At 52.6% G+C, this 26311-nt stretch overlaps 1 protein-coding gene across 3 annotated transcripts in view; it reads left to right on the top strand.

Moving 5' to 3' along the window:
* The window catches only part of LOC140066213 (cell adhesion molecule CEACAM16-like), a 77576-nt gene extending 75343 nt beyond the window's left edge, over nt 1-2233 (top strand). For all 3 annotated transcript variants that reach the window (XM_072113741.1, XM_072113739.1, XM_072113740.1), the window contains one exon: nt 1345-2233. In XM_072113741.1, the coding sequence (XP_071969842.1) occupies nt 1345-1431 (87 nt within the window). In that variant the 3' untranslated portion in view covers nt 1432-2233. The remainder of the gene's footprint in view (nt 1-1344) is intronic.
* The last annotated feature ends 24078 nt before the right edge of the window (nt 2234-26311 follow it).

Raw genomic sequence — 26311 nt, 5'->3', positions numbered from 1 at the left:
GGAAAACGTGAATCGGCCCTTAGTAAATGACCCCCACTGTGTTAAGACATGTGTTTGCTAATGCAATTACATGTTAACAGTATGATGTTAATAAAGTGTTAACACATTCTATTCTTAAATCTCCTTTTCTCAGCTGTTCTGATTCATTTAAAAACATATGCGTTACGGCCACGTGCCGCAAAACTGCGTTACTGCACCCGTAAATCTGTCCACCTACACTATAAAACACCTACATAGGAATAAAGAGACGCGCATGTGGCAGCAGCACGTATATGTATACACACAGTGACCCCTCTCTGAGAGGACCCCCCCTAAAAGACTTTTTTATTCATTCACTGATTTTTTCTTTTTTTTGCCATTCTTCCCTATGGAAGCCCCCCCCCCCAGCAGCCCCCCCTCCCCCTCAGCAGCCCCCCTCCCCCGCAGCAGCCCCCCCTCCCCCTCAGCAGCCCCCCCTCCTCCCCTCAGCAGCCCCCCTCCCCCGCAGCAGCCCCCCCCCAGCAGCCCTCCCTCCCCCTCAGCAGCCCCCCCTTCCCCTCCGTCCTGTGATCTCCTGCCTTTACACTGCGCTGTGTGTGCAGGATCTGATCCACTCATTACAACTGATGGAGAATTTTTACTTTCCAGTTACTCAGTGTCTAATCAGTAATGGAGAAATATAAAAAGAAAGTCTATGCAAGTCTTCAGTCAATTGTCCTCAGTTCCCACTCTGTCCTCAGCGTGTCCCCCTTCTGTCCCCCAGCCGTCCCCCTTCTGTCCCCCAGCCGTCCCCCTTCTGTCCCCCAGCCGTCCCCCTTCTGTCCCCCAGCCGTCCCCCTTCTGTCCTCAGCGTGTCCCCCAGCTGTCCCCCTCTGTCCTCAGCTGTCCCCCTTCTGTCCTCAGATGTCCCCCTTCTGTCCTCAGATGTCCCCCTTCTGTCCTCAGATGTCCCCCTTCTGTCCTCAGATGTCCCCCTTCTGTCCTCAGCCGTCCCCCGTCTGTCCTCAGCTGTCCCCCAGCTGTCCCCCTTCTGTCCTCAGATGTCCCCCTTCTGTCCTCAGCTGTCCCCCGTCTGTCCTCAGCTGTCCCCCTTCTGTCCTCAGCTGTCCCCCTTCTGTCCCCCGCCGTCCCCCTTCTGTCCCCCGCCGTCCCCCTTCTGTCCCCCGCCGTCCCCCTTCTGTCCCCCGCCGTCCCCCTTCTGTCCCCCGCCGTCCCCCGTCTGTCCCCAGCCGTCCCCCGTCTGTCCCCAGCCGTCCCCCGTCTGTCCCCAGCCGTCCCCCGTCTGTCCTCAGCCGTCCCCCGTCTGTCCTCAGCTGTCCCCCGTCTGTCCTCAGCGTAACTCTTGCTTGTGTTTTTCTTCTGCAGCAGCCGGAGGTGATATACGAGAACCGGAGCCCCCAGAATGCGGAGCCCACGGACAATGTGGTATATTCTGAGTTGAAGTTGCGCTGAGCGGTACCTCCCCGGCGCCGCCGCCTGGTCCGTCATGTTGTGTTTACATCACAGGCGCTCGGCTCTTCTCCGCCCTCGTGGGTCCGGGCCTCCAGGGATGTCCCAACAAGCCTTCACCTACTACCATACAATGTGAACTCTCCCCTTGTAGCCTTATTCTGTGCTTAGTCTGGTGGCGCCCCTGCTGTCCAGGTGAAGAATGGCAGCTACTCCCTGTTCTGTAAGACTTTGAGTGACTTCTCATGGAGATCTGATCTCCCTCATGTCCAGACACGATGAGCCACGAGAAGGACCACGCTCTGATCTCAAGTGTTAACTTATTTTTATACCATACTGTGTAAGTATTGTACAGCGCCCCCTGGAGACTGCGGAACATCAACTGAGCTAGATGGGTCCATGTGTACCCCCCTCGTCATATTTACCTCAGTAAGCCATCAGTATTATTACATTATAACAGATGGGGTCAGGGGTCGGGCTACCCTCTATTTTTTGAAGCTTATGTTGTCATTCTCTATTAGAAAGCCTGAGTGAGGTCCTAGAGGCCCATTACTGGAGAGGCCACAGCCGGGGACATGGAGGAGGCCGGGGCATCAGGATGGGGGTGCAATGATGTCGCTAACACATGGGGGCGCTATCCCTTTTATTGCTGTGTTGCCCCATTTGTGTTACTCCTTTGTAATTGATTGTACATGTACTTTGTTAGGACAATTGTGAGCTCCACGTGATCAGGTACAGCACCTCTGCTATGGTATATGTGAGCACTATACTTGAGTATGAATAAAATAATGTCCGTCTCTTGTAATATTTAGAGCATCACATGGTTATTACTAGCATTATACAATGTGACACATACATGGAGACCCCATGTGGAGAGCAAGGAGGCCATGCATGGAGATCATAGGTAGAGATGGTGGAGGAGATACATGGAGACCCCTTGTGGAGAGCAGGGAGGCCATGCATGGAGATCATAGGTAGAGATGGTGGAGGAGATACATGGAGACCCCTTGTGGAGAGCAGGGAGGCCATGCATGGAGATCATAGGTAGAGATGGTGGAGGAGATACATGGAGACCCCATCTGGAGAGCAGAGAGGCCATGCATGGAGATCATAGGTAGAGATGGTGGAGGAGATACATGGAGACCCCATATGGAGAGCAGGGAGGCCATGCATGGAGATCATAGGTAGAGATGGTGGAGGAGATACATGGAGACCCCTTGTGGAGAGCAGGGAGGCCATGCATGGAGATCATGGGTAGAGATGGTGGAGAAGATACATGGAGAGCCCATATGGAGAGCAGGGAGGCCATGCATGGAGATCATAGGTAGAGATGGTGGAGGAGATACATGGAGACCCCATGTGGAGAGCAGGGAGGCCATGCATGGAGATCATGGGTAGAGATGGTGGAGGAGATACATGGAGACCCCATCTGGAGAGCAGGGAGGCCATGTATGGAGATCATAGGTAGAGATGGTGGAGGAGATACATGGAGACCCCATCTGGAGAGCAGGGAGGCCATGCATGGAGATCATAGGTAGAGATGGTGGAGGAGATACATGGAGACCCCTTGTGGAGAGCAGGGAGGCCATGCATGGAGATCATAGGTAGAGATGGTGGAGGAGATACATGGAGACCCCTTGTGGAGAGCAGGGAGGCCATGCATGGAGATCATGGGTAGAGATGGTGGAGAAGATACATGGAGACCCCTTGTGGAGAGCAGGGAGCACATGCATGGAGATCATGGGTAGAGATGGTGGAGGAGATACATGGAGACCCCATGTGGAGAGCAGGGAGGCCATGCATGGAGATCATGGGTAGAGATGGTGGAGGAGATACATGGAGACCCCATCTGGAGAGCAGGGAGGCCATGTATGGAGATCATAGGTAGAGATGGTGGAGGAGATACATGGAGACCCCATATGGAGAGCAGGGAGGCCATGCATGGAGATCATAGGTAGAGATGGTGGAGGAGTTACATGGAGACCCCTTGTTGAGAGCAGGGAGGACATGCATGGAGATCATAGGTAGATGATCCCCCTTCTGTCCCCCGCCGTCCCCCTTCTGTCCCCCGCCGTCCCCCTTCTGTCCTCAGCTGTCCCCCTCTGTCCTCAGCTGTCCCCCTCTGTCCTCAGCGTGTCCCCCAGCTGTCCCCCTCTGTCCTCCCCTTGTGAAAAGCAGGGAGGCCATGCATGGAGATCATAGGTAGAGATGGTGGAGGAGATACATGGAGACCCCTTGTGGAGAGCAGGGAGGCCATGCATGGAGATCATGGGTAGAGATGGTGGAGAAGATACATGGAGACCCCTTGTGGAGAGCAGGGAGCACATGCATGGAGATCATGGGTAGAGATGGTGGACGAGATACATGGAGACGCCATGTAGAGAGCAGAGAGGCCATACATGGAGATCATAGGTAGAGATGGTGGAGGAGATACATGGAGACGCCGTGTGGAGAGCAGGGAGGCCATGCATGGAGATCATGGGTAGAGATGGTGGAGGAGATACATGGAGAGCCCATATGGAGAGCAGGGAGGCCACGCATGGAGATCATAGGTAGAGATGGTGGAGGAGATACATGGAGACGCCATGTGGAGAGCAGGGAGGCCATGCATGGAGATCATAGGTAGAGATGGTGGGGGAGATACATGGAGACCCTCTATGGAGAGCAGGGAGGCCATGCATGGAGATCATAGGTAGAGATGGTGGAGGAGATACATGGAGACGCCATGTGGAGAGCAGGGAGGCCATGCATGGAGATCATAGGTAGAGATGGTGGGGGAGATACATGGAGACCCTATATGGAGAGCAGGGAGGCCATGCATGGAGATCATAGGTAGAGATGGTCAATGAGATACATTTTGACGCCATGTGGAGAGCGGGAAGGCCATGCATGCAGATCATAGGCAGAAATGGTGGAAAAGATACATGGAGACCCCATCTGGAGAGCAGGGAGGCCGTGTATGGAGATCCTAGGTAGAGATGGTGAAAGAGATACGTGAAGACCCGATCTGGAGAGCAGGGAGGCCATGCATGGAGATCATAGGTAGAGATGGTGGAGGAGATACAAGGAGACCCCATATGGAGAGCAGGGAGGCCATGTATGGAGATCATAGGTAGAGATGGTGGAGGAGATACAAGGAGACCCCATATGGAGAGCAGGGAGGCCATGTATGGAGATCATAGGTAGAGATGGTGGAGGAGATACTTGGATCCCCCATGTAGAGAGAAGGGAGGGCATTCATGGAGATAATAGGTAGAAATGGTGGAGGAGATACATGGAGACCCCATATGGAGAGCAGGGAGGCCATACATGGTGATCATAGGTAGAAATGGTGGAGGAGATCCATGGAGACCCCATCTGGAGAGCAGGGAGGCCATACATGGTGATCATAGGTAGAGATGGTGGCGGAGATACATGGAGACGCCATGTAGAGAGCAGGGAGGTCATGCATGGAGATCATAGGCAGAGATGATGGAGGAGATACATGGAGACCCCATATGGAGAGCAGGGCGGCCATGCAAGGAGATCATAGGTAGAGATGTTGGAGAAGATACAAGTAGACCCGATCTGGAGAGCAGGGAGGCAATGTATGGAGATCATAGGTAGAGATGGTGGAGGAGATACATGGAGACCCCATATGGAGAGCAGGAAGGCCATGCATGGAAATCATAGGTAGAGATGGTGAAGGAGATACATGACCCCATATGGAGAGCAGGGAGGCCATGCATGGAGATCATAGGTAGAGATGGTGGACGAGATACATGGAGACGCCATGTAGAGAGCAGAGAGGCCATACATGGAGATCATAGGTAGAGATGGTGGAGAAGATACATGGAGACGCCATGTGGAGAGCAGGGAGGCCATGCATGGAGATCATAGGTAGAGATGGTGGAGGAGTTACATGGAGACACCTTGTTGAGAGCAGGGAGGCCATGCATGGAGATCATGGGTAGAGATGGTGGAGGAGATACATGGAGAGCCCATATGGAGAGCAGGGAGGCCACGCATGGAGATCATAGGTAGAGATGGTGGAGGAGATACATGGAGACGCCATGTGGAGAGCACGGAGGCCATGCATGGAGATCATAGGCAGAGATGGTGGAGGAGATACATGGAGACCCCATATGGAGAGCAAGGAGGCCATGCAAGGAGATCATAGGTAGAGATGGTGGAGGAGATACATGGAGACCACATATGGAAAGCAGGAAGGCCATGCATGGAGAACATATGTAGAGATAGTGGAAGAGATACATGGAGACGCCATGTGGAGAGCACGGAGGCCATGCATGGAGATCATAGGCAGAGATGGTGGAGGAGATACATGGAGACCCCATATGGAGAGCAAGGAAGCCATGCAAGGAGATCATAAGTAGAGATGGTGGAGGAGAGACATGTTGACGCCATGTGGAGAGCGGGTTGTCCATGCATGGAGATCATAGGTAGAAATGGTGGAGGAGATCCATGGAGACCCTATATGGAGAGAATGGAGGCAATGCATAGAAATCATAGGTAGAGATAGTGGAGGAGATACATGGAGACCCCATCTGGAGAGAGGGGATGGCATCTATGGAGATAATAGGTAGAGAAGATAAAGGAGATACTTGGAGACCCCAATATGGAGATCAGGGAGGCCATGCATGGAAATCATAGGTAGAGATGGTGGAGGAGATACATGGAGACGCCATGTAGAGAGCAGGGATGCCATGCATGGAGATCATAAGTAGAGATGGTGGAGAAGATACATGGAGACCCCATATGGAGAGCAGGAAGGCCATGCATCTAGATCATTTGTAGAGATGGTGGAAGAGATACATGGAGACGCCATGTGTAGAGGAGGGAGGTCATGCATGGAGATCATAGGTAGAGATGGTATAGGAGATACATGGAGACCCCTTATGGAGAGCAGGTAGGCTAAGCATGGAGATCATAAGTGGAGATGGTGGAGGAGATACATGTTGACTCCGTGTGGAGAGTGGGATGTCCATGAATGGAGATCATAGGTAGAGATGGTGGAGGAGATACATGGAGACGCCATGTAGAGAGCAGGGCGGCCATGCATGGAGATCATAGGTAGAGATGGTGGAGGAGATGGAGACCCCATCTGGAGAGCAGGGAGGCAGTGTATGGAGATCATAGGTAGAGATGGTGGAGGAAATACATGGAGATGATAGGATGAGGAGGATATATATGTAGAGTCCACGTAGAGAGCGGGAAGTCCATGCATTGAGATTATAGGTAGAGATGGTGGAGGAGATACATGGAGACTCCTCGTGGAGAGCAAGGAGGCCATGCATGGAGATCATAGGAAGAGGAGTTGGAGGATATATATGGAAAGTCTACGTGGAGAGTGGGAAGTCAATGCATGGAGATTATAGGTAGAGATGGTGGAGACCCAATGAAGAGAGCAGAGAGCCCACACGTGGAGATCATAGGTAAAGGTGAAAGAGATACAAGGAGGTCTCATATAGGGAGCGGGAAGGCCATGCAAGAAGATCATAGGTAAAGATGGTTGAGGAAAAAAAAAAGAAGACCACATTTGGAGAGCAGGAAGGCCATGCATGGAGATCATAGGCAGAGATGTTTGAGGAGATATTTGGAAACCCACTGTGGAGAGTGGAAAGGCCATGCATTGAGATCATAGGTAGAGATGATGGAGGAGGTACATGGAGACCCCATTTGGAGAGCAGGAAGGCCATTCATGGAGATCATATGTAGAGATGGTGGAAGATATACATGGAGACGCCATGTGGAGAGCAGGGAGGCTAAGCATGGAGATCATAGGTAGAGATGGTGGAGGAGATACATGTTGACGCCATGTGGAGAGCGGGTTGTCCATGCATGGAGATCATAGGTAGAAATGGTGGAGGAGATACATGGAGACCCCATCTGGAGAGCAGAGAGGCCATGCAAGGAGATCATATGTAGAGATGGTGGAGGAGTTACATGGACACCCTATCTGGACAGCAGGGAGGCAATGTATGGAGATCATAGTTAGAGATGGTGGAGGAGATACATGGAGACTCCTCGTGGAGAGCAAGGAGGCCATGCATGGAGATCATAGGAAGAGGAGGTGGAGGATATACATGGAGATTCCACGTTGAGAGCGGGAAGTCCATGCATGGAGATTATAGGTAGAGATGGTGGAGACCCCATGAAGAGAGCAGGGAGCCCACATTTGGAGATCATAGGTAAAGGTGAAAGAGATACAAGGAGGTCTCATAAAGGGAGAGGGACGGCCATGCATGGAGATCATAGGTAGAGGTGGTGGGGGAGATACAAGGACACCCCATGTGGAGAGTAGAGAGGCCACGCATGGAGATCAGAGGTAGAGATGGTTGAGGAGATACATAGAGACTACATGTGGAGAGCAGGAAGGCCACACATGGAGATCATAGGTAGTGAAGATGGAGGAGATACCTGAAGTCCCCATGTGTAGAGGAAGAAGGCCATGAGTGGAGATCATATGTACAGATAGTGGAGGAGATACCAGACCAGACAAGTGGTCTCCATGTATCAGTACATGATCTGTACAGTAGGGGGAGCTCTGGGTCTGGTATCAGTACATGATCTGTACAGTAGGGGGAGCTCTGGGTCTGGTATCGGTACATGATCTGTACAGTAGGGGAAGCTCTGGGTCTGGTATCAGTACATGATCTGTACAGTAGGGGGGGGGGTCTCTGGGTCTGGTATCGGTACATGATCTGTACAGTAGGGGGGGGGGGCTCTGGGCCTGGTATCGGTACATGATCTGTACAGTAGGGGGAGCTCTGGGTCTGGTATCGGTACATGATCTGTACAGTAGGAGGAGCTCTGGGTCTGGTATCAGTACATGATCTGTACAGTAGGGGGAGCTCTGGGTCTGGTATCGGTACATGATCTGTACAGTAGGGGGAGCTCTGGGTCTGGTATCAGTACATGATCTGTACAGTAGGGGGAGCTCTGGGTCTGGTATCAGTACATGATCTGTACAGTAGGGGGAGCTTTGGGTCTGGTATCGGTACATGATCTGTACAGTAGGGAGAGCTCTGGGTCTGGTATCGGTACATGATCTGTACAGTAGGGGGAGCTCTGGGTCTGGTATCAGTACATGATCTGTACAGTAGGGGGGAGCTCTGGGTCTGGTATCAGTACATGATCTGTACAGTAGGAGGAGCTCTGGGTCTGGTATCAGTACATGATCTGTACAGTAGGGGGAGCTCTGGGTCTGGTATCAGTACATGATCTGTACAGTAGGGGGGGCTCTGGGTCTGGTATCAGTACATGATCTGTACAGTAGGGGGAGCTCTGGGTCTGGTATCAGTACATGATCTGTACAGTAGGGGGAGCTCTGGGTCTGGTATCAGTACATGATCTGTACAGTAGGGGGAGCTCTGGGTCTGGTATCGGTACATGATCTGTACAGTAGGGGGGGCTCTGGGTCTGGTATCAGTACATGATCTGTACAGTAGTGGGAGCTCTGGGTCTGGTATCAGTACATGATCTGTACAGTAGGGGGTGCTCTGGGTCTGGTATCAGTACATGATCTGTACAGTAGGGGGAGCTCTGTGTCTGGTATCGGTACATGATCTGTACAGTAGGGGGAGCTCTGGGTCTGGTATCGGTACATGATCTGTACAGTAGGGGGAGCTCTGGGTCTGGTATCAGTACATGATCTGTACAGTAGGGGGAGCTCTGGGTCTGGTATCAGTACATGATCTGTACAGTAGGGGGAGCTCTGGGTCTGGTATCGGTACATGATCTGTACAGTAGGGGGGGCTCTGTGTCTGGTATCGGTACATGATCTGTACAGTAGGGGGGGCTCTGGGTCTGGTATCAGTACATGATCTGTACAGTAGGGGGAGCTCTGGGTCTGGTATCGGTACATGATCTGTACAGTAGGGGGAGCTCTGGGTCTGGTATCAGTACATGATCTGTACAGTAGGGGGGGCTCTGGGTCTGGTATCGGTACATGATCTGTACAGTAGGGGGGCTCTGGGTCTGGTATCAGTACATGATCTGTACAGTAGGGGGAGCTCTGGGTCTGGTATCGGTACATGATCTGTACAGTAGGGGGAGCTCTGGGTCTGGTATCGGTACATGATCTGTACAGTAGGGGGAGCTCTGGGTCTGGTATCAGTACATGATCTGTACAGTAGGGGGAGCTCTGGGTCTGGTATCGGTACATGATCTGTACAGTAGGGGGAGCTCTGGGTCTGGTATCAGTACATGATCTGTACAGTAGGGGGAGCTCTGGGTCTGGTATCAGTACATGATCTGTACAGTAGGGGGAGCTCTGTGTCTGGTATCGGTACATGATCTGTACAGTAGGGGGGGGGGGGGAGCTTTGGGTCTGGTATCGGTACATGATCTGTACAGTAGGGGGAGCTCTGGGTCTGGTATCAGTACATGATCTGTACAGTAGGGGGGGCTCTGGGTCTGGTATCGGTACATGATCTGTACAGTAGGGGGCTCTGGGTCTGGTATCAGTATATGATCTGTACAGTAGGGGGAGCTCTGGGTCTGGTATCGGTACATGATCTGTATAGTAGGGGGAGCTCTGGGTCTGGTATCGGTACATGATCTGTACAGTAGGGGGAGCTCTGGGTCTGGTATCAGTACATGATCTGTACAGTAGGGGGGCTCTGGGTCTGGTATCAGTATATGATCTGTACAGTAGGGGGAGCTCTGGGTCTGGTATCAGTACATGATCTGTACAGTAAGGGGAGCTCTGGGTCTGGTATCAGTACATGATCTGTACAGTAGGGGGAGCTCTGGGTCTGGTATCAGTACATGATCTGTACAGTAGGGGGAGCTCTGGGTCTGGTATCAGTACATGATCTGTACAGTAGGGGGAGCTCTGGGTCTGGTATCAGTACATGATCTGTACAGTAGGGGGGGCTCTGGGTCTGGTATCAGTACATGATCTGTACAGTAGGGGGAGCTCTGGGTCTGGTATCAGTACATGATCTGTACAGTAGGGGGGGCTCTGGGTCTGGTATCAGTACATGATCTGTACAGTAGGGGGAGCTCTGGGTCTGGTATCAGTACATGATCTGTACAGTAGGGGGAGCTCTGGGTCTGGTATCGGTACATGATCTGTACAGTAGGGGGGCTCTGGGTCTGGTATCAGTACATGATCTGTACAGTAGGGGGGGCTCTGGGTCTGGTATCGGTACATGATCTGTACAGTAGGGGGAGCTCTGGGTCTGGTATCAGTACATGATCTGTACAGTAGGGGGAGCTCTGGGTCTGGTATCAGTACATGATCTGTACAGTAGGGGGAGCTCTGGGTCTGGTATCAGTACATGATCTGTACAGTAGGGGGAGCTCTGGGTCTGGTATCAGTACATGATCTGTACAGTAGTGGGAGCTCTGGGTCTGGTATCGGTACATGATCTGTACAGTAGGGGGGGCTCTGGGTCTGGTATCAGTACATGATCTGTACAGTAGGGGGAGCTCTGGGTCTGGTATCGGTACATGATCTGTACAGTAGGGGGAGCTCGTGGTCTGGTATCGGTACATGATCTGTACAGTAGGGGGAGCTCTGGGTCTGGTATCGGTACATGATCTGTACAGTAGGGGGAGCTCTGGGTCTGGTATCGGTACATGATCTGTACAGTAGGGGGGGCTCTGGGTCTGGTATCAGTACATGATCTGTACAGTAGGGGGAGCTCTGGGTCTGGTATCAGTACATGATCTGTACAGTAGGGGGAGCTCTGGGTCTGGTATCGGTACATGATCTGTACAGTAGGGGGGGGGCTCTGGGTCTGGTATCGGTACATGATCTGTACAGTAGGGGGAGCTCTGGGTCTGGTATCAGTACATGATCTGTACAGTAGGGGGAGCTCTGGGTCTGGTATCGGTACATGATCTGTACAGTAGGGGGAGCTCTGGGTCTGGTATCAGTACATGATCTGTACAGTAGGGGGAGCTCTGGGTCTGGTATCGGTACATGATCTGTACAGTAGGGGGGGGCTCTGGGTCTGGTATCAGTACATGATCTGTACAGTAGGGGGAGCTCTGGGTCTGGTATCGGTACATGATCTGTACAGTAGGGGGAGCTCTGGGTCTGGTATCAGTACATGATCTGTACAGCAGGGGGCGCTGTGGTATCAGTACATGATCTGTACAGCAGGGGGCGCTGTGGTATCAGTACATGATCTGTACAGTAGGGGGAGCTCTGGGTCTGGTATCAGTACATGATCTGTACAGCAGGGGGCGCTGTGGTATCAGTACATGATCTGTACAGTAGGGGGAGCTCTGGGTCTGGTATCGGTACATGATCTGTACAGTAGGGGGAGCTCTGGGTCTGGTATCGGTACATGATCTGTACAGTAGGGGGGGGCTCTGGGTCTGGTATCAGTACATGATCTGTACAGTAGGGGGAGCTCTGGGTCTGGTATCGGTACATGATCTGTACAGTAGGGGGAGCTCTGGGTCTGGTATCAGTACATGATCTGTACAGCAGGGGGCGCTGTGGTATCAGTACATGATCTGTACAGCAGGGGGCGCTGTGGTATCAGTACATGATCTGTACAGTAGGGGGAGCTCTGGGTCTGGTATCAGTACATGATCTGTACAGCAGGGGGCGCTGTGGTATCAGTACATGATCTGTACAGTAGGGGGAGCTCTGGGTCTGGTATCGGTACATGATCTGTACAGTAGGGGGAGCTCTGGGTCTGGTATCGGTACATGATCTGTACAGTAGGGGGCGCTGTGGTATCAGTACATGATCTGTACAGTAGGGGGCGCTGTGGTATCAGGATACTACGTGTCTATGAGGAAGTAGCGGCAGATAATATTCGCTCCGGGCGCGGCGCTGATTTCTGATGAATAATAAAATCTCTGTGTAGATTTAACCCTTTCATCTCCAGCACCTGACGGATCAGCACATGAGGAGGATCCATGAGTGACGCGGCTGCAGACATGGAGGTCTCCTCAGATGTCGGTGACTTCTCCATCTCTAACGTGTAATAATGAGAGTCTAGAACACGCTAACCACACGTATGTTCTGTGTCTGGAGATCGGGGTCCTGCACCCCCGGGGATTATCTTTACATCCGGACCATGCTGGGGTCGGCCCTTTTATGGAGACAGCAGCTGATATTACGTATCACTCAGCGCCAGACACCCTGGGGGCAGACACCCGGCGGCAGACACCCGGCGGCAGACACCCTGGCGGCAGACACCCTGGCGGCAGACACCCTGGCGGCTGACACCCTGGCGGCAGACACCCTGGCGGCAGACACCCTGGCGGCAGACACCCTGGCGGCAGACACCCTGGCGGCAGACACCCTGGCGGCAGACACCCTGGCGGCAGACACCCTGGCGGCAGACACCCTGGGGGCAGACACCCTGGCGGCAGACACCCTGGCGGCAGACACCCGGCGGCAGACACCCTGGGGGCAGACACCCTGGGGGCAGACACCCTGGGGGCAGACACCCGGCGGCAGACACCCTGGCGGCAGACACCCTGGCGGCAGACACCCGGCAGCAGACACCCTGGCGGCAGACACCCTGGCGGCAGACACCCTGGCGGCAGACACCCTGGGGGCAGACACCCGGCGGCAGACACTCGGCGGCAGACACCCGGCGGCAGATTGCTCTGTAATTGCTGATGGATTTCATCTGGTGTCACGACTTTCCATGGATTTTTGAACCTCACTTTCTTCATGGGTTGAGAACATCTCTAGACATCGATTTACTTGTTGATGTCTTCACCCTCTGTATATAAATGTATAGATGACCTCCTGACATCTGGGCCCCGAGCGCTCTTATGTTTGAGGGATGATCCGCCACTACATGACCACAACCCGCGCCCTCTACTGGGGTTCAGGACTCTGGGAGAGAGGTCATTGGTTGTCAGATGCTGTAACCCACCTTGATGTCCTTCCTGGATTGTGGTGGTTTCCATCTCACACCAGGGGGCACATAATAAGACCGGGCAGCTGCAGGGACTATGACTGTAACCCTAATGGCTAGACAATTTCAGGTTGACCTTAGCTGACTCTATAGAACCTTTAATGGGGGTCCTAGAACCCCAGAGCCCTGGACATTTCCCTAGTTGTGCGCAGGCAACGGGAGGTGGCTCCACGTTATAAGGAAGTAGAGATTACGGATGTGGATTATATGGCAGCTGCTATCGGCTAATAATTGACACCAGGTAATAATTCTCATGGATTGCGGCTGTTTATGAAGATTTTATTACTCCGGGTCCAATGTACACGACAACTGGAGGAGGGACGGATCCCGCTCTACGGAAACATCTGAAGTCAAAGACTGTCCAATCACCTGATCATCTACACATACACTCACCGGCCACTTTATTAGGTACACCATGCTAGTAACGGGTTGGACCCCCTTTTGCCTTCAGAACTGCCTCAATTCTTGGTGGCATAGATACAACAAGGTGCTGGAAGCTCCTCAGAGATTTTGCTCCATAGTGACATGATGGCATCACACAGTTGCCGCAGATTTGTCGGCTGCACATCCATGATGCGAATCTCCCGTTCCACCACATCCCAAAGATGCTCTATTGGATTGAGATCTGGTGACTGTGGAGGCCATTTGTGTCCAGTGACCTCATTGTCATGTTCAAGAAACCAGTCTGAGATGATTCCAGCTTTATGACCTGGCGCATTATCCTGCTGAAAGTAGCATCAGATGTTACCGGGTACATTGTGCTCATAAAGGGATGGACATGGGCAGCAACAACACCATGACACCACCACCACCAGCCTGACCCGCTGATACAAGGCAGGATGGATCCATGACACCACCAGCACCAGCCTGAGCCGCTGATACAAGGCAGGATGGATCCATGACACCAGCACCACCAGTCTGAGCCGCTGATACAAGGCAGGATGGATCCATGACACCACCACCACCACCAGCCTGAGCCGCTGATACAAGGCAGGATGGATCCATGACACCAGCACCACCAGCCTGACCCGCTGATACAAGGCAGGATGGATCCATGACACCACCACCACCAGCCTGAGCCGCTGATACAAGGCAGGATGGATCCATGACACCAGCACCACCAGCCTGAGCCGCTGATACAAGGCAGGATGGATCCATGACACCACCACCACCAGCCTGAGCCGCTGATACAAGGCAGGATGGATCCATGACACCAGCACCACCAGCCTGAGCCGCTGATACAAGGCAGGATGGATCCATGACACCACCACCACCAGCCTGAGCCGCTGATACAAGGCAGGATGGATCCATGACACCACCACCACCAGCCTGAGCCGCTGATACAAGGCAGGATGGATCCTTGACACCAGCACCACCAGCCTGAGCCGCTGATACAAGGCAGGATGGATCCATGACACCACCACCACCAGCCTGAGCCGCTGATACAAGGCAGGATGGATCCATGACACCACCACCAGCCTGAGCCGCTGATACAAGGCAGGATGGATCCATGACACCACCACCACCACCAGCCTGAGCCGCTGATACAAGGCAGGATGGATCCATGACACCACCACCACCAGCCTGAGCCGCTGATACAAGGCAGGATGGATCCATGACACCACCACCACCAGCCTGAGCCGCTGATACAAGGAAGGATGGATCCATGACACCAGCACCACCAGCCTGAGCCGCTGATACAAGGCAGGATGGATCCATGACACCACCACCACCAGCCTGAGCCGCTGATACAAGGCAGGATGGATCCATGACACCACCACCACCAGCCTGAGCCGCTGATACAAGGCAGGATGGATCCATGACACCACCACCACCAGCCTGAGCTGCTGATACAAGGCAGGATGGATCCATGGCACCACCACCACTAGCCTGAGCCGCTGATACAAGGCAGGATGGATCCATGACACCACCACCACCAGCCTGAGCCGCTGATACAAGGCAGGATGGATCCATGACACCACCACCACCAGCCTGAGCCGCTGATACAAGGCAGGATGGATCCATGACACCACCACCAGCCTGAGCCGCTGATACAAGGCAGGATGGATCCATGACACCACCACCACCACCAGCCTGAGCCGCTGATACAAGGCAGGATGGATCCATGACACCACCACCACCAGCCTGACCCGCTGATACAAGGCAGGATGGATCCATGACACCAGCACCAGCCTGAGCCGCTGATACAAGGCAGGATGGATCCATGACACCACCACCACCACCAGCCTGAGCCGCTGATACAAGGCAGGATGGATCCATGACACCACCACCACCAGCCTGAGCTGCTGATACAAGGCAGGATGGATCCATGGCACCACCACCACCAGCCTGAGCCGCTGATACAAGGCAGGATGGATCCATGACACCACCACCACCAGCCTGAGCCGCTGATACAAGACAGGATGGATCCATGACACCACCACCACCAGCCTGAGCCGCTGATACAAGGCAGGATGGATCCATGACACCACCACCACCAGCCTGAGCCGCTGATACAAGGCAGGATGGATCCATGACACCACCACCACCAGCCTGAGCCGCTGATACAAGGCAGGATGGATCCATGACACCACCACCACCAGCCTGAGCCGCTGATACAAGACAGGATGGATCCATGACACCACCACCACCAGCCTGAGCCGCTGATACAAGGCAGGATGGATCCATGACACCACCACCACCAGCCTGAGCCGCTGATACAAGGCAGGATGGATCCATGACACCACCACCACCAGCCTGAGCCGCTGATACAAGGCAGGATGGATCCATGACACCACCACCAGCCTGAGCCGCTGATACAAGGCAGGATGGATCCATGACACCACCACCACCAGCCTGAGCCGCTGATACAAGGCAGGATGGATCCATGACACCACCAGCACCAGCCTGAGCCGCTGATACAAGGCAGGATGGATCCATGACACCACCAGCACCAGCCTGACCCGCTGATACAAGGCAGGATGGATCCATGACACCACCAGCACCAGCCTGACCCGCTGATACAAGGCAGGATGGATCCATGACACCACCACCACCAGCCTGACCAGCTGATACAAGGCAGGATGGATCCATGACACCACCAGCACCAGCCTGAGCCGCTGATACAAGGCAGGATGGATCCATGACACCACCACCACCAGCCTGACCCGCTGAAACAAGGCAGGATGGATCCATGACACCACCACCACCAGCCTGAGCCGCTGATACAAGGCAGGATGGATCCATGACACCACCACCACCAGCCTGACCCGCTGATACAAGGCAGGATGGATCCATGACACCAGCACCACCAGCCTGACCCGCTGATACAAGGCAGGATGGATCCATGGCACCACCACCACCAGCCTGAGCCGCTCATACAAGGCAGGATGGATCCATGACACCACCACCACCAGCCTGAGCCACTGATACAAGGCAGGATGGATCCATGACACCACCACCACCAGCCTGAGCCGCTGATACAAGGCAGGATGGATCCATGACACCAGCACCACCAGCCTGAGCCGCTGATACAAGGCAGGATGGATCCATGACACCACCACCACCAGCCTGACCGCTGATACAAGGCAGGATGGATCCATGACACCACCACCACCAGCCTGAGCCGCTGATACAAGGCAGGATGGATCCATGACACCACCAGCACCAGCCTGAGCCGCTGATACAAGGCAGGATGGATCCATGACACCAGCACCACCAGCCTGAGCCGCTGATACAAGGCAGGATGGATCCATGACACCACCACCACCAGCCTGAGCCGCTGATACAAGGCAGGATAGATCCATGACACCACCACCACCAGCCTGACCCGCTGATACAAGGCAGGATGGATCCATGCTTTCATGTTGTTGACGCCAAATTCTGACCCTACCATCCAAATGTCGCAGCAGAAATCGAGACTCATCAGACCAGGCAACGTTTTTCCAATCTTCTACTGTCCAATTTCGATGAGCTTGTGCAAATTGTAGCCTCAGTTTCCTGTTCTTAGCTGAAAGGAGTGGCACCCGGTGTGGTCTTCTGCTGCTGTAGCCCATCTGCCTCAAAGTTGGACGTACTGTGCGTTCAGAGATGCTCTTCTGTCTACCTTGGTTGTAACGGGTGGCGATTTGAGTCACTGTTGCCTTTCTATCAGCTCGAACCAGTCTGCCCATTCTCCTCCGACCTCTGGCATCAACAAGGCATTTCCGCCCACAGAACTGCAGCTCACTGGATGTTTTTCCTTTTTCGGACCATTCTCTGTAAACCCTAGAGATGGTTGTGCGTGAAAATCCCAGTAGATCAGCAGTTTCTGAAATACTCAGACCAGCCCTTCTGCCACCAACAACCATGCCACGTTCAAAGGCATCAAATCACCTTTCTTCCCCATACTGATGCTCGGGAGAACTGCAGGAGATTGTCTTGACCATGTCTACATGCTTAAATGCACTGAGTTGCTGCCATGTGATTGGCTGATTAGAAATTAAGTGTTAACGAGCAGTTGGACAGGTGTACCTAATAAAGTGGCCGGTGAGTGTACATTGTCCTATCTATCACCTGGATGAAGCTGAGGTTCTGGAAAGTCTCATCTCGTAGATACTTCTCCCCCTAGCCCAATGTCTTCTGGGTTGTCCTTTGTGACCAGACTTATAGGGGGCATAACATTCCTTGTTTGGGGTCACCACATTTCTGCAGCTTCCATGTGACTACACGACCTAATGAAATCTATAAGATGAGTCTCACTGCTCGGACAGTCATTAATAAAGTCCCACAACTCAGAAATAGCACTTGAAAAAAGTTGCAAGGTCCCTCCCCACCTGCAGGATGTGATATGCAGCTGCAGATTATGTTCACTTATGATCTATATCATGTGCTAGAGGAGGAGGTGGAGGGGGATGCAGCTACAGAGGACATTCACATGTGATCTATATGATGTGCTGGAGGAGGAGGAGGGGGATGCAGCTGCATAGGACATTCACATGTGATCTATATGATGTGCTAGAGGAGGAGGAGGAGGGGGATACAGCTACAGAGAACATTCACATGTGATCTATATGATGTGCTGGAGGAGGAGGAGGAGGGGGATGCAGCTACAGAGGACATTCACATGTGATCTATATGATGTGCTGGAGGAGGAGGAGGGGGATGCAGCTGCAGAGGACATTCACATGTGATCTATATGATGTGCTGGAGGAGGAGGAGGGGGATGCAGCTACAGAGGACATTCACATGTGATCTATATGATGTGCTGGAGGAGGAGGAGGGGGGTGCAGCTACAGAGGACATTCACATGTGATCTATATGATGTACTGGAGGAGGAGGAGGGGGAAGCAGCTACAGAGGACATTCACATGGGATCTATATGATGTGCTGGAGGAGGAGGAGGGGGATGCAGCTACAGAGAACATTCACATGTGATCTATATGATGTGCTAGAGTAGGAGGAGGAGGGGGATGCAGCTACAGAGAACATTCACATGTGATCTATATGATGTACTGGAGGAGGAGGAGGTGGATGCAGCTACAGAGGACATTCACATGTGATCTATATGATGTGATGGAGGAGGAGTAGGGGGATGCAGCTGCAGAGGACATTCACATGTGATCTATATGATGTGCTGGAGGAGGAGGGGGATGCAGCTACAGAGGACATTCACATGTGATCTATAGGATGTGCTGGAGGAGGAGGAGGGGGATGCAGCTGCAGAGGATGTTCACTTATGATCTATATGATGTGCTGGAGGAGGAGGAGGGGGATGCAGCTACAGAGGACATTCACATGTGAACTATATGATGTGCTGGAGGAGGAGGAGGGGGATGCAGCTGCAGAGGACATTCACATGTGATCTATATGATGTGCTGGAGAAGGAGGGGGATGCAGCTACAGAGGACTTTCACATGTGATCTATATGATGTGCTGGAGGAGGAGGAGGGGGATGCAGCTACAGAGGACATTCACATGTGATCTATATGATGTGCTGGAGGAGGAGGAGGAGGATGCAGCTACAGAGGACATTCACATGTGATCTATATGATGTGCTGGATGAGGGGGAGGGGGATACAGCTGCAGAGGACATTCACATGTGATCTATATGATGTGCTGGAGGAGGAGGAGGGGGATGCAGCTACAGAGAACATTCACATGTGATCTATATGATGTGCTGGAGGAGGAGGGGGATGCAGCTACAGAGGACATTCACATGTGATCTATAGGATGTGCTGGAGGAGGAGGAGGGGAATGCAGCTGCAGAGGATGTTCACTTATGATCTATATGATGTGCTGGAGGAGGAGGAGGGGGATGCAGCTGCAGAGGACATTCACATGTGATCTATATGATGTGCTGGAGGAGGAGGAGGGGGATGCAGCTGCAGAGGACATTCACATGTGATCTATATGATGTGCTGGAGGAGGAGGGGGATGCAGCTACAGAGGACTTTCACATGTGATCTATATGATGTGCTGGAGGAGGAGGAGGGGGATGCAGCTACAGAGGACATTCACATGTGATCTATATGATGTGCTGGAGGAGGAGGGGGATGCAGCTACAGAGGACATTCACATGTGATCTATATGATGTGCTGGAGGAGGAGGAGGGGGATGCAGCTACAGAGGACATTCACATGTGATCTATATGATGTGCTGGAGGAGGAGGAGGGGGATGCAGCTACAGAGGACATTCACATGTGATCTATATGATGTGCTGGAGGAGGAGGAGGGGGATGCAGCTACAGAGGACATTCACATGTGATCTATATGATGTGCTGGAGGAGGAGGGGGATGCAGCTACAGAGGACATTCACATGTGATCTATAGGATGTGCTGGAGGAGGAGGAGGGGGATGCAGCTGCAGAGGACATTCACATGTGATCTATATGATGTCCAGGAGGAGGAGGAGGGGGATGCAGCTACAGAGGACATTCACATGTTATCTATATGATGTGCTGGAGGAGGAGGAGGGGGATGCAGCTACAGAGGACATTCACATGTGATCTATAGAATGTGCTGGAGGAGGAGGGGGATGCAGCTACAGAGGACATTCACTTATGATCTATATGATGTGCTGGAGGAGGAGGAGGAGGGGGATGCAGCTACAGAGGACATTCACATGTGATCTATATGATGTGCTGGAGGAGGAGGAGGGGGATGCAGCTGCAGAGGACATTCACATGTGATCTATATGATGTGCTGGAGGAGGAGGGGGATGCAGCTACAGAGGACTTTCACATGTGATCTATATGATGTCCAGGAGGAGGAGGAGGGGGATGCAGCTACAGAGGACATTCACATGTGATCTATAGGATGTGCTGGAGGAGGAGGAGGGGGATGCAGCTACAGAGGACATTCACATGTGATCTATATGATGTGCTGGAGGAGGAGGAGGGGGATGCAGCTACAGAGGACATTCACATGTGATCTATATGATGTGCTGGATGAGGAGGAGGGGGATACAGCTGCAGAGGACATTCACATGTGATCTATATGATGTGCTGGAGGAGGAGGAGGGGGATGCAGCTACAGAGAACATTCACATGTGATCTATAGAATGTGCTGGAGGAGGAGGAGGGGGATACAGCTACAGAGGACATTCACATGGGATCTATATGATGTGCTGGAGGAGGAGGAGGGGGATGCAGCTACAGAGGACATTCACATGTGATCTATATGATGTCCAGGAGGAGGAGGAGGGGGATGCAGCTACAGAGGACATTCACATGTGATTTATAGGATGTGCTGGAGGAGGAGGAGGAGGGGGATGCAGCTACAGAGGACATTCACATGTGATCTATATGATGTCCAGGAGGAGGAGGAGGGGGATGCAGCTACAGAGAATATTCACATGTGATCTATAGAATGTGCTGGAGGAGGAGGAGGGGGATACAGCTACAGAGGACATTCACATGTGATCTATATGATGTGCTGGAGGAGGAGGAGGGGGATGCAGCTACAGAGGACATTCACATGTGATCTATATGATGTGCTGGAGGAGGAGGAGGGGGATGCAGCTACAGAGGACATTCACATGTGATCTATATGATGTCCAGGAGGAGGAGGAGGGGGATGCAGCTACAGAGGACATTCACATGTGATCTATATGATGTGCTGGAGGAGGAGGAGGGGGATGCAGCTACAGAGGACATTCACATGTGATCTATATGATGTGCTGGAGGAGGAGGAGGGGGATGCAGCTACAGAGGACATTCACATGTGATCTATAGGATGTGCTGGAGGAGGAGGAGGGGGATGCAGCTACAGAGGACATTCACATGTGATCTATATGATGTGCTGGAGGAGGAGGAGGGGGATGCAGCTACAGAGGACATTCACATGGGATCTATATGATGTGCTGGAGGAGGAGGAGGGGGATGCAGCTACAGAGGACATTCACATGTGATCTATATGATGTCCAGGAGGAGGAGGAGGGGGATGCAGCTACAGAGGACATTCACATGTGATCTATAGAATGTGCTGGAGGAGGAGGAGGGGGATACAGCTACAGAGGACATTCACATGTGATCTATATGATGTCCAGGAGGAGGAGGAGGGGGATGCAGCTACAGAGAACATTCACATGTGATCTATAGAATGTGCTGGAGGAGGAGGAGGAGGGGGATGCAGCTACAGAGGACATTCACATGGGATCTATATGATGTGCTGGAGGAGGAGGAGGGGGATGCAGCTACAGAGGACATTCACATGTGATCTATATGATGTCCAGGAGGAGGAGGAGGGGGATGCAGCTACAGAGGACATTCACATGGGATCTATATGATGTGCTGGAGGAGGAGGAGGGGGATGCAGCTACAGAGGACATTCACATGTGATCTATATGATGTGCTGGAGGAGGTGGAGGGGGATGCAGCTACAGAGGACATTCACATGGGATCTATATGATGTGCTGGAGGAGGAGGAGGGGGATGCAGCTACAGAGGACTTTCACATGTGATCTATATGATGTACTGGAGGAGGAGGAGGGGGATGCAGCTACAGAGGACATTCACATGTGATCTATATGATGTGCTGGAGGAGGAGGAGGGGGATGCAGCTGCAGAGGACATTCACATGTGATCTATATGATGTGCTGGAGGAGGAGGAGGGGGATGCAGCTACAGAGGACATTCACATGTGATCTATATGATGTGCTGGAGGAGGAGGAGGGGGATGCAGCTACAGAGGACATTCACATGTGATCTATATGATGTGCTGGAGGAGGAGGAGGGGGATGCAGCTGCAGAGGATGTTCACTTATGATCTATACAATGTGCTAGCAGTGGAGGAGGGGGATGCAGCTACAGAGGACATTCACATGTGATCTATATGATGTCCAGGAGGAGGAGGAGGGGGATGCAGCTACAGAGAATATTCACATGTGATCTATAGAATGTGCTGGAGGAGGAGGAGGGGGATACAGCTACAGAGGACATTCACATGTGATCTATATGATGTGCTGGAGGAGGAGGAGGGGGATGCAGCTACAGAGGACATTCACATGTGATCTATAGGATGTGCTGGAGGAGGAGGAGGGGGATGCAGCTACAGAGGACATTCACATGTGATCTATATGATGTGCTGGAGGAGGAGGAGGGGGATGCAGCTACAGAGGACATTCACATGGGATCTATATGATGTGCTGGAGGAGGAGGAGGGGGATGCAGCTACAGAGGACATTCACATGTGATCTATATGATGTGCTGGAGGAGGAGGAGGGGGATGCAGCTACAGAGGACATTCACATGTGATCTATATGATGTACTGGAGGAGGAGGAGGGGGATGCAGCTACAGAGGACATTCACATGTGATCTATATGATGTGCTGGAGGAGGAGGAGGGGGATGCAGCTACAGAGGACATTCACATGTGATCTATAGAATGTGCTGGAGGAGGAGGAGGGGGATACAGCTACAGAGGACATTCACATGTGATCTATATGATGTCCAGGAGAAGGAGGAGGGGGATGCAGCTACAGAGAACATTCACATGTGATCTATAGAATGTGCTGGAGGAGGAGGAGGGGGATGCAGCTACAGAGGACATTCACATGTGATCTATATGATGTGCTGGAGGAGGAGGAGGGGGATGCAGCTACAGAGGACATTCACATGGGATCTATATGATGTGCTGGAGGAGGAGGAGGGGGATGCAGCTACAGAGGACATTCACATGTGATCTATATGATGTCCAGGAGGAGGAGGAGGGGGATGCAGCTACAGAGGACATTCACATGTGATCTATATGATGTGCTGGAGGAGGAGGAGGGGGATGCAGCTACAGAGGACATTCACATGTGATCTATAGAATGTGCTGGAGGAGGAGGAGGGGGATACAGCTACAGAGGACATTCACATGTGATCTATATGATGTCCAGGAGAAGGAGGAGGGGGATGCAGCTACAGAGAACATTCACATGTGATCTATAGAATGTGCTGGAGGAGGAGGAGGGGGATGCAGCTACAGAGGACATTCACATGGGATCTATATGATGTGCTGGAGGAGGAGGAGGGGGATGCAGCTACAGAGGACATTCACATGTGATCTATATGATGTCCAGGAGGAGGAGGAGGGGGATGCAGCTACAGAGGACATTCACATGGGATCTATATGATGTGCTGGAGGAGGAGGAGGGGGATGCAGCTACAGAGGACATTCACATGTGATCTATATGATGTGCTGGAGGAGGAGGAGGGGGATGCAGCTACAGAGGACATTCACATGTGATCTATATGATGTGCTGGAGGAGGAGGAGGGGGATGCAGCTACAGAGGACATTCACATGTGATCTATATGATGTGCTGGAGGAGGAGGAGGGGGATGCAGCTACAGAGGACATTCACATGGGATCTATATGATGTGCTGGAGGAGGAGGTGGAGGGGGATGCAGCTACAGAGGACATTCACATGTGATCTATATGATGTGCTGGAGGAGGAGGAGGGGGATGCAGCTACAGAGGACATTCACATGTGATCTATATGATGTCCAGGAGGAGGAGGAGGGGGATGCAGCTACAGAGGACATTCACATGGGATCTATATGATGTGCTGGAGGAGGAGGAGGGGGATGCAGCTACAGAGGACATTCACATGTGATCTATATGATGTGCTGGAGGAGGAGGAGGGGGATGCAGCTACAGAGGACATTCACATGTGATCTATATGATGTCCAGGAGGAGGAGGAGGGGGATGCAGCTACAGAGGACATTCACATGTGATCTATATGATGTGCTGGAGGAGGTGGAGGGGGATGCAGCTACAGAGGACATTCACATGTGATCTATATGATGTGCTGGAGGAGGAGGAGGGGGATGCAGCTGCAGAGGATGTTCACTTATGATCTATACAATGTGCTAGCAGTGGAGGAGGGGGATGCAGCTACAGAGGACATTCACATGTGATCTATATGATGTGCTGGAGGAGGAGGAGGGGGGATGCAGCTGCATAGGACATTCACATGTGATCTATATGATGTCCAGGAGGAGGAGGAGGGGGATGCAGCTACAGAGGACATTCACATGTGATCTATATGATGTGCTGGAGGAGGAGGAGGGGGATGCAGCTACAGAGGACATTCACATGTGATCTATATGATGTGCTGGAGGAGGAGGAGGAGGAGGGGGATGCAGGTACAGAGGACATTCACATGTGATCTATATGATGTGCTGGAGGAGGAGGAGGAGGGGGATGCAGCTACAGAGGACATTCACATGTGATCTATACAATGTGCTAGCAGTGGAGGAGGGGGATGCAGCTACAGAGGACATTCACATGTGATCTATATGATGTGCTGGAGGAGGAGGAGGGGGGATGCAGCTGCATAGGACATTCACATGTGATCTATATGATGTCCAGGAGGAGGAGGAGGGGGATGCAGCTACAGAGGACATTCACATGTGATCTATATGATGTGCTGGAGGAGGAGGAGGGGGATGCAGCTACAGAGGACATTCACATGGGATCTATATGATGTGCTGGAGGAGGAGGTGGAGGGGGATGCAGCTACAGAGGACATTCACATGTGATCTATATGATGTGCTGGAGGAGGAGGAGGGGGATGCAGCTACAGAGGACATTCACATGTGATCTATATGATGTGCTGGAGGAGGAGGAGGGGGATGCAGCTACAGAGGACATTCACATGTGATCTATATGATGTGCTGGAGGAGGAGGAGGGGGATGCAGCTACAGAGGACATTCACATGTGATCTATATGATGTGCTGGAGGAGGAGGAGGGGGATGCAGCTACAGAGGACATTCACATGTGATCTATATGATGTGCTGGAGGAGGAGGAGGAGGGGGATGCAGCTACAGAGGACATTCACATGTGATCTATACAATGTGCTAGCAGTGGAGGAGGGGGATGCAGCTACAGAGGACATTCACATGTGATCTATATGATGTGCTGGAGGAGGAGGAGGGGGATGCAGCTACAGAGGATGTTCACTTATGATCTATACAATGTGCTAGCAGTGGAGGAGGGGGATGCAGCTACAGAGGACATTCACATGTGATCTATATGATGTGCTGGAGGAGGAGGAGGGGGATGCAGCTGCAGAGGATGTTCACTTATGATCTATACAATGTGCTAGCAGTGGAGGAGGGGGATGCAGCTACAGAGGACATTCACATGTGATCTATATGATGTGCTGGAGGAGGAGGAGGGGGATGCAGCTGCAGAGGACATTCACATGTGATCTATAGGATGTGCTGGAGGAGGAGGGGGATGCAGCTACAGAGGACATTCACATGTGATCTATATGATGTGCTGGAGGAGGAGGAGGGGGATGCAGCTACAGAGGACATTCACATGTGATCTATATGATGTGCTGGAGGAGGAGGAGGGGGATGCAGCTACAGAGGACATTCACATGTGATCTATATGATGTGCTGGAGGAGGAGGAGGGGGATGCAGCTACAGAGGACATTCACATGTGATCTATATGATGTGCTGGAGGAGGAGGAGGAGGGGGATGCAGCTACAGAGGACATTCACAT

Source organism: Engystomops pustulosus, chromosome 6 (assembly GCF_040894005.1).
Source record: "Engystomops pustulosus chromosome 6, aEngPut4.maternal, whole genome shotgun sequence".
Classification (NCBI taxonomy): Eukaryota; Metazoa; Chordata; class Amphibia; order Anura; family Leptodactylidae; genus Engystomops; species Engystomops pustulosus.
Note: the sequence above shows the minus strand (reverse complement) of the source record. Positions and strands in the feature narration are given on the sequence as shown.